The sequence below is a fragment of the Hippoglossus stenolepis genome, chromosome 1 (assembly GCF_022539355.2).
Source record: "Hippoglossus stenolepis isolate QCI-W04-F060 chromosome 1, HSTE1.2, whole genome shotgun sequence".
In the NCBI taxonomy this organism is placed as follows: domain Eukaryota; kingdom Metazoa; phylum Chordata; class Actinopteri; order Pleuronectiformes; family Pleuronectidae; genus Hippoglossus; species Hippoglossus stenolepis.
In genome coordinates, this window is record NC_061483.1 from 3242334 (window position 1) to 3252395 (window position 10062).

The window sequence follows — 10062 nt, forward strand, 5'->3', positions numbered from 1 at the left end:
TGTCCGAACTTTATTGAGGCACAAAGGATCAGAGGGTCAAAGCTCAGGAGAATATTTAAACACTCTGGTTAAAAACATAATATTTCATTGATTCAAACTGAAAAAAGACACAACGGCAGAACTTGTTCACAAGACACGACAAACTGCGACTCACAACAATGGGCAGCATGCAGGTTCTCTTTGTATACTTGTTTTTTTTACTACGAGTATAGGTGTTACTGGAGTATTCCACTAGAGGGCGTGCCACAGCTGCACTGCCCCCTGCTGTCCGTGTGTGTGTTTGACGTCGACACAGTTAAAAGCAGGTTTATCTCAACAGGATGGACACGTGACCTGGGTACAAGTAGCTTCACATACACACTCACTGGTGCTTTTACTGGCGAGGACGTGATGGATAATACTGAATTTAGCTCGTCCACATCTGGTTTAACAAACACTCAGCGAGGATCCAACATGAGAACAGCTCTCTTCACAGGAAACGTTCCCAGTTTAGCACTGAGCTCTGCACAGCTGCCGCACACGAGACTCATCTCTCTCTGAAACACAGCTTTCATCAACATTAAATTGTATTTTCAAGCTGCTGCACCGCGACAGTAATGCGACAGAATAGATCCATAGCTGAAAGCAGATTATTAGTATATTTAAGTAACAGTTACTCCTGCTTACATCGAGTCTACGTTATTCCTAATATATTTCATATGTGACGCAGGCTGCTGCATAAAGCTTCGTATTTACCAGACGGACGTTTTCCATTTGACTGAAGAAAGCACAAACATGTATTTCTCAAAGTCTTTGACACTATTTTTACTCACGATTAGTTGAAAGTCTCGCCCGGAAAAATAATCATAATTAAATCTTTGCTCTGAGCCGAACACAAGCTCGTTGTATTTTTGCTTTTCTAGTTGTTGTTTATGGACGTTTTTTTTAACTTGTGTACATGAACGAGAAAAAACAAACACGATGAACACGAGTCTAGTGCAGTTTTCAGTGACATCCATGCTTCAGCTTCGCATGTGGTTTAAAACAAATACATATACTTTGAGTCTCCAGTATTTCTTTGCTGCTGTTGCAAAAGCTTAACGGAACCTTGACCACGGATTTAAACCTGTCTCACCTTGTAACTGAATAAAAAACAACCTACAAATCATTATTAGAAACATTCATCATTTACTGATTCGGATATTTGTAGTTGCTCATAATATTCACAGCTTCGGCTCCCAGAGGTAACTTATCACTGAACTCAGATCCGACCTCGCAGTCGTCTAAGTTTCCCCGGCACTGGGACAAAGTGAACGACTCGGTCACCACGCTTTCCTCCGTGTCGGCCTCCCTCACTCCGTCCACGCTCTCCCCCTCCTCCTCGTCCAGCTGGCTGCCGTTAATCTTCCTCCGGGAGTCGGTGTGCGGCGCTCGGATGTTGAAGTTGGCGTTGAGGTTCCTCTCCATGTGGCACTGGTCTTTGGCCTTCAGGATCAGCTTGTACGTCTTGCCGCGGTATTTGTACACCAGGTGGAAGCAGGTGGCGCCGAGCAGAGGCACGGTGGACACGGTGAGGAGGCAGATGCTGACGGAGACGATGATGAGCAGGTTGGGGACCCTCCTCCTGGTGGCGAACAGCACCTGCACCTCGCAGTCCTCCCCTCTGTAGGTCAGACACAGGGAGTAGTTGGTGCCGGGGCGTAAACCGCTGAACAGATACGTGCTAACGCCTTCTTTGATTCTCGACCACTGCACGGCCGAGTGTTTGCGATCGGCAGAGACGCACAGGTACAAGCCATTGGTGTGGATGGAGACGTCTGAAAGGTCATGACCTTCTCCGCTGTCGGCCCGGAGGCTCCCGGATGTGGGAGCAGCCCGGTTGACGCTCTTCTCTCTGGGTATGAGAAGCGGGTTGAGTCGCACTGTTGCCTCCGTCTCTGACACCCCTAAGGCAATGACGCCAAAATCAAACGTGTAGTGTTTGATGTCATCCAGGCTGCCGTTGACGACGTGGTTAGAAATGTACCTGGTGTTCGCCGTCAGGCCACATTTACTAGCACGTGACGGAGGTTCCTCGTCGTAAGAAGGAACATTCATCTCTGCAGTGGGCGAGACGGTCGGTTCAACGCTCATGACGTCTTGTGTCTCTACATCCGAGTCAGAGACAGGTATTTTCCCTGTTGTTGGGCGTGTTTGGATGTAAGTGGGTGTCGTGGTCCACTGCACTATGGGCGTTCGTTGTGGTGAAGCTGCCACCGTCACTGACACCGAATCGTCAGCTCTGCCAACCTCGTTTGTGGCCGAGCAGCTGTAGTTACCGGAGTCTTCTCTCCTCAGGTGTGGAATGATCAGAGTCCCGTTGTTAAAGACTTTGAGGCGATGATGGGACAGTGCAAAGTCCTCGGATTCTGCAGAGTCGTCCTCGGTGAACGACAGAACCACCTCCTGCTTCAGGCTTCTGCTGCGAATGTTCCACAGCACAAGGGGCTTCGGGTTTCCTATGAACTCACAAGTCAGGACCAGTGTTCTCCCCTCGGCAGTCGACTTATGGATATTTGTTCGTATTGTGACATTTGGGCTTTTGCACTTTGACTCTGGGAACTTTCCGATCACTTCCCCTTTGAGTTTCTCTGGACTTTCACAAACAATCGAATTCTGCTCCAGGACTGAGATGGTGGTCGTTGAAATCCAGGCTCGGAGCCAGTCGAGGGAACAGGTGCACGCAAACAAATTGTTGTTAATCTGCAAATGGGACAAAAACACCAAACCGTCAAACGTCCCCTCGGCGATGGTTGTGAACCTGTTGTTGTCGAGTCGGAGGGACCTCAGGTCTTTCAGGTTGGAGAAGGCGTTCCTCGGCAGGTGGGTCATCTCGTTGTGGTCCATCCTCAGCAGATGCAGGCCCGTGAGGTTCTGCAGATCCTCCCAGGGAAAATCTACGATTTTATTGTGGTTAATGTCAAAGTTACGCAGATGAACCAAAGGAGCGAGGGTCCCTTGTTCGATGGAGACGATCCTGTTGTGGGCCAACCACAGCGAAGTCACCTGGATCACATTGTCGAAACTCCCCAGCGGTATCAGGCTGATCTTGTTGGCGGTGAGACTCAATCTTATAACGTTGGAAGGAAAACCACCGGGGACTTCTGTGAAGTCTTTGTAGGAGCATTCAGCATTTTTATTGAAGCAGCTACAGAGCTCAGGGCAGCCGAGGACGGCGGTTACGACTGTGGAGATCCACAACGTGAAGCAGAGGGCGTCAGCCGCTGCCATTTTCTGCTCCTGTGAAACACAAGCACATCTATCAGATGAAACACTTTGAAATGATTAATAATTCATACAGAAAAATACCACACTGATTTAGTCAATAAGAAGATGAGTCATCACAGCTAAGTAAAGCCTGAAATAGTTAAACTTTAGCTCTTGTTTGCAGAAGATACATCAGGAAAGGAAACGCAGCACATTCAGAGCCCGACTACCACACAGCACGTCAGAGAGAATCTGACTCTGTTAACGAAAATGACAGGTTGATATTTAGTGCTCTGACATTTCAAGAAAAGCTGCATTTAGTCGTGCTGATCGTTTCGGTTGTGACATATTCTCCTGCTGTGAAACCTTCTGAAGCGACTGAATCCTGCAGAGCATCTATGAAAAGATGCACAAAATTGGCTGGAATAGATAATAAGAAATATCGCTGTGAGACGGCTGAGACTGAGACGGCTGAGACTGAGACACATAGAGAAGACACAGCAAGGGTTTGGCGAGACGAGCCGAGGTTTAGATAAATCTGAACAGAAACTCCACATGGAGACTTAAGGTATGTGGCCAAAACAACTGCTAACTCCCTGTGCGGCTCATCCGCCCGATGCATCCGGTATCCAGAATAAAAGCTGCTCTGCTTCATCTGGACTTCGTTCTTTCACCCTGCAGGATTTCTCTCACTGTAACTGGTCACTACGAGACAGGAGGAGAAGCTTTCTGCTCCCGATTTTCCATTTTCTCACTGTAAAAAACATCAAGTGCATGAAGCTGTAAGAGAAACAAACTGCCAAGACTTGAGACACACAACTTTAACAGCTCACGCTCCATTTTAACAGGGAATGTGATTGTGATTATCTGACTGACTTCATCGACGACACAGCTGGGAGCAGTAGGAGTTAACATGGTTGTGAGGACAACAGAGGACCAACAGCAGCTGGAGCAGGTCACATCTCATCTGGATCATTCGCACTGAATGTTCTGCAGATGCTCGTAAAGTGACGTGAGTGTAATTCACAGACGCAGTTACGTCGTGTCGCTGCCTCCTGGCTCCGAACTGCGCAGCAGCTCTGTCCTTGGTGCTGAAACCCGGATTCTGTGGGATTCTGGTTCCGAGCGGCTGCGAACCGCTGGACTCTCTTCAGTCTGCGACACCGGCTGCATGACGAGTCCCGGTCGGGAATGTCACACAAGCAAAGTTCGACAAAAGACCTTGACGAGGGTGCGACGCATTGAAAATTAATTTCCCGAGGAAGAGGAGAGAGGAAGAGGAGAGAGGAGAGAGGACCAGACCCGTCCGATCTGCGTTAGGGACACGAACCTGGAGGAAACACATCTCACCTCTTTATTCTGGAGTCTGTGGAGGAAACAGCAGGACGCGTCAGACGCTGTGTGCAGACATCTCAGAGCCACGTGAAGTTTGAGTCTGTCCCTGTCTGTCTGTTGTGGGTGTGTGTCTGTGTGTCTGTGTGTCTGTCTGTTGTGTGTGTGTGTGGGTGGGTCTGTCTGTCTGTCTGTGTGTCTGTCTCCTTCTGTCTGTCTGTCTCTGTCTCTCTGTGTCTGTCTGACTGTCTGCCTGCTTCTACATGATGAAAACACTCGTGTCCTCCTGCCTCTGAATGTGTCATCTGTCTGAACCCTGCAGAGCAGCTGTGGATCCTCTAGGTGGCAGCAAATAACCAGTGAAATCTGGAGCGAGTTTTGATTGACGGCTGACATCTGAGTGTTTTCATTGAAAAGGACAAAATTTAAACCAACAAAGACATTTAAATCCATCGTTACATCACGACGTCCGACAGACACAGTGGAGGAGGAAGCTCGTGTGGAAATGGGACCAGTCGTTTCCTCAGTAAAGACGCCTGGTTACAGATCTAATGTTGCGTCTGCAAATTAAAAAGATGAGACATGTTTTCAATCAGCAGGAAACTCAGGCTCCAGCTGCAGCATCGTCAGACCTTCACCCTGGAAACCATCGTTCAACACACAACTGGGTGATCCATCAATCAATCTACAACATAGTCAACAGATTGACTGATAATAAAATCGGTTTTTAGTTACAGCTTGTTTATTTAGAACTTTAGGAAACCTGGAATCAGAGAAAAACACATTTTAAACTAGAAAAATATTAAATATCACAGAGGTTCTTTCTTGAAAATTGTCATCTACCGCTTCAGTGAGGTTTTTTTCCAGTAGATGGCGCTATTATTTCACGAGGGGTATACATTAGCCACCATGCATCATGGGAAAATAGAGTTTGGCTTAATAAACATCGAGCTCCATGTTGTCTCCTCCTGCAGCTGCAGCTGTTGTAGTGAAACACGTCGCCCTGCAAAGAGACGCATGGATTGATTTCAGGGTTTCGTGATGGACGTGACCACGAAGGATTAAAACAAGTGATCAGAGACAACTAACAATTATAAATCATCATCATTTGTTGTTGTTGTTGCAGCAGCTCCAGTGTGCACAGCCCCACTGAACCACCAGGGGTCAGTCTCTACAAACAAACCTCAATCCAACCGAGAGAAATGTCTTCAAAGTTCCAGCTCAGACATCAGATCTTCAGAAGACAAGTCAGGGTGCAAAGAAATTATATATGATGCATAAAAACATGGCATCTGAAGGATTTGAGCATTTTATACTGAAACACAATTTGAATTATTATTGGATATTTGGGGAGAATGTAAATCTCATCAATCAGCCATCTGGAGCACGCTGCTAGCTTGGCTGAAAACCACAGCGTCTCCTGCACGTCGTTGAAAAGCCACAAACAGATGAATAAAACATTGTAACAGGTCTGAAGGATAATTTCACTCTTTAACAACGTTTCACATGTAACATCATAGACTGTGAATAAAGATCAATGACGCCTCTACACTTCAAATATACATCAAATAAATAATTCAAACTTAAAAAGTAAAGAAACTTAAGTCTGTCTTGATTTTTTAATTTGTTCCACGTCTCATCCACTAACATGGAGGAGGCAGAGTTGATGAGCTATACTGCAGCCAGCAACCAGGGGGCGATAGATGGAGTCGCTTTGGCTTCACTTTTGGGGAACTGTCCATGTCGTCCATCTTTATCTACAGTCTAAGACTTGAAGTCACAAAAGCACGAGGTGTGTGTGTGTGTGTGTGTGTGTGTGTGTGTGTGTGTGTGTGTGTGTGTGTGTGTGTGTGCAGTCGCTTTGCATCTGAATCCAGTCTATGAAGAATTTAATCATCTTCCATATTTCACACAGGCAGAAAATTAAAAAAGAAATCACACGTGTGAGTGCAAACGGGAAGCGAAGCTGAATCTCACCATCACCCTCCCCCCACCCCCCACCCCCCACCAGAACCCCCACCACCTCTTCCCCCCTGTGTGCTCCATCCATTTCCCCGGTAACTTACACCCCTCAGCGGGGGAGAGCAATGTGATTTCGGCGGTAATGTGTTTCTATTGCTCCTCCTGCGATGCCCTGCGGTATCGCTGGCGACCACGCGGCTGCGTGGAGAGCTTGGAGGGCTTTGGAGAGCCTCATTTACCTCCATAATCTTCCACAGTCATCCACATGCCGGCACGGTGTAATGCACCCGTGCACACACAATGCACGGAGCGGGAGAGGGATAGAACAAGTCTAAACACAAAAACGAGCCCCGGTTGAGGAGGGAATTAACATAGTGAAGACGCTGCATTATGCAAATGTGTTATGGTTCCTCTCCGACAGGGCTGGTAAATTGGATGATGTTTTATGATGATGTAAGAGTGAGTTAAGACAGGGCGGATCAGTGACTTTAATTCATCTTTGATACGTGTCTTCCTCCCCTCCTCCCCTCCACTCGTCCCACTGCGAGACGCCAAATTCATGGGCTCGCCTTCCGCCTCCCACGAGCTGCTGCGGGATCCTGGAGTTGGGGCTGGGAGAGTCAGCCAGACAATGGAAGACGGCTGGATTAGTGTGCAGATGAGCAGAGGACGAGGCCGACGGAGGGAGCTGACGGTGGTAAACCTCCCCGAGGGGATGAGACGGATTGGAGATGTGTTTTGGCTGCTGAGCGTCTCACACAGCCATCATTTCATTTTGTTAAATATAGAAAAACGATGTGAGTTTTTCGGTGAGGTTTGCAGTCTTGCAGGATAAAGGGATCATGAACAAGGTCAAGACGCTTGGAAATAAACGGGAATTAATCCTGTTACAGTGGCTGAGGTTGAGTGAAATAAGGGAGTCGCGGGTGTCGCTGTAATATACACAAACACACACACACACACACACACACACACACACACACACACATATATATAAGACGACACACACACACAGGACAGCGGCCTTGGCTTTGTTCTAAAGCTCTTAGCCGTTTGTCTGGTGTTACACAGGCTCCATTTACTCCTGATTGCCTGCGACTGGTGACCTCTGAACCCAATCCACACAGGTACCGCAGGAGGAACCATCAATACTGGCAGCAAGTTGTGTTTGCCTCTGGGCCGCTGGATAAATGATGCCCTTGGTAAACACACATATGACCAAAGGAGAAACACAAAACACACACACACACACACACACACACACACACACGTACAAAGACACACTTGGAGGACGGAGACGGAGGTTTTGTCTGTTTTGGGCCTTTTACAACAAACTGATCCTCACGTTTAATCGCAGCGAAACTTTGCAGCTGCGTTTTCAGGTCTTCACTGATTCCCAACTTATCCAGACCAGAAGGTTCATCTTTCCATTTATTGTAGCCTGTGAAATAATAAATAACTAATGGAACTCATTAGAATACAAACCACTGCCCCGTTGGCCCCTTCAGACATTCGCAGGGCTACAGTCGTTCCGATATCACGTTCGGTCACGTGAGTTTTCCACACTCCAGTTCAGAAGGTGGCGGTAATGCACCTAAAGGTTTGTGGCCATAAAATAACTGGAGAAGAATCGCGCAAGTTTCTGTGAGATTTCAAGTCTCTGGTCTGAAGTTCGAGCCAAAATCGTCCAGTGTCTGTGTGTTTCTGACGATTATAAGATAAAAAATCGGTTGAATCCGTCGTTATGTCTGTGGTATCTCACCAGTTTAAAATCGGGGGTCAAGTGTGCAGCAGATTGTAATTAACTTCTTAAAAATTACAAATAAAAAAGCTCCTAAAAAATATATGCAGCCTGGAAATTGTCTGCAGGCGGACACGTGTAGTGTACTGTACAAACACTCTCTCTCAGACACACACACACACACACACACACACACACACACACACACACACACACACACACACACACACACACTGAATGTCTATTCAGGGTGATGAATCGTGGCCTCGTGGCAGGAGGCCTTGATTATGAAACATCATCCAATATCAGGATATCAGGCCTTGGGGAGAAAGAGGAGCCGTACTCTCTCTCTCTCTCTCTCTCTCTCTCTCTCTCTCTCTCTCTCTCTCTCTCTCTCTCTCTCTCTCTCTCTCTCTCTCTCTCTCTCTCTCTCTCTCTCTAAATATACAGTATATATAGTTATATATTTACACACGTATATAACGAACCAACTCTTTCCTTTCCCCCTCTATCCGTCTTCCTCCCTTCCCCCTCTCGTCCTCCCCATCCCTCCTGTCTGAAGCCCTTGTTACAGATACTGCAGATTTAGTTGAGGGGGCACACCACCCCAACCCCTGCTTCCTTCTCCCTCCCTCCCTCCCAAGCCTCCCATCACACAGGGCGTAAATGTATTCATCTCATCCTCTCCGGCCAGAGAGGTCACAGCCTTATCTCGCCCTCCGCTGTAGCGCTGTCAGCTCAGCCGCCACAAACCATAACTTCTAAGTGCTAGCAAGAGCGCCGCGCAGGTCGGAGGGGAGGCCGACGAGGAAGACAGGGGAGGCAGTGATGAAGAGGAGGGGAGGAGAGGGAGTAAGGAAGACAGGGAGGGAGTGAGAAGAGGAAGGATGGGAGAGAAGGGAGAGAGCACGAAGGAGAAGTCGTCAAAAGGGAGAAGGTGTGTGGAAGGTGAGAAGGATGGAGAGAGAGAAAGTGTAAAACATCAACGAGACAAAGAAGAAGGAGGAGGAGGAGGAGGGAGGAGGAGGGAGGAGTTAACGTCACCTTCACTGATTCAAAAGCACAATCAGAAATATCGAACATGGAGTTTTGCTCAAATTAAACTTGAGATAATCATAAAGGTTTATTCAGTAACTGCAGATCCGTTTTCTAACCGAGTAAAAACACACATGTGAACTCAGCTGTTCAACTCCCACATATCCAGGCCCCACACACTCACCCTGGGCTCCGTCTATTTGCTGAAACATGTGTGTTTTTCAAGACCGCAACTACACACCGGCTCTGATAACATTTCAGGTTCCTCCTCATGTGTCTCCTCGTGTGTCTCCTCGTCGGTATCCTCGTGTGTCTCCTCATGTGTCTCCTCGTGTGTCGTTTGCCCGTGTCCTCGGTCCTGTGTTCTCGTGTCTCCCCTCGTGTGTCGCCTCTGTGTCTCCGCTCCTCATGTCTCCTCGTGTGTCTCCTCTTGTGTCTCCTCGTGTGTCTCCTCGTGTGTCTCCTCCTGTGTCTCCCTCTTGTGGCCCTTATGAATCCAGGGAGAGTGAATTGGCCGACTTCTCTCAGCTGATCAACTCTCCCTGGTTCACCTGGAGCTGCTCTGAGCCTCCTCCACCTCTGACATGTGGGATTTTTCCAGTTTTGCATGTGTTGTGTTGTGTTGTGTTGTGTGTATTTTTCTTTTTATTTGTTGTGAGCCCCAGTGATGAGCAAAATGGACTGAGAGGAACAGATTGATTAGCACCGGACAGACGAGACCACAGTGCCGAGTTCGAGTCGTGTGGAGATCCCGAGGACGCCAGTTA

At 47.8% G+C, this 10062-nt stretch overlaps 1 protein-coding gene across 1 annotated transcript in view; it reads right to left on the bottom strand.

The window, feature by feature from the left end:
• The window catches only part of LOC118115466 (immunoglobulin superfamily containing leucine-rich repeat protein 2), a 4881-nt gene extending 10 nt beyond the window's left edge, over positions 1–4871 (bottom strand). The window contains exons 1-2 of the mRNA XM_035166664.2: positions 4576–4871; positions 1–3258 (exon numbers count right to left, since the gene is read on the bottom strand). The exon at positions 1–3258 is cut by the window's left edge and continues 10 nt beyond it. Of these exons, the coding sequence (XP_035022555.1) occupies positions 1168–3249 (2082 nt within the window). The 5' untranslated portion in view covers positions 3250–3258; positions 4576–4871 and the 3' untranslated portion in view covers positions 1–1167. The remainder of the gene's footprint in view (positions 3259–4575) is intronic.
• Positions 4872–10062: the final 5191 nt, after the last annotated feature.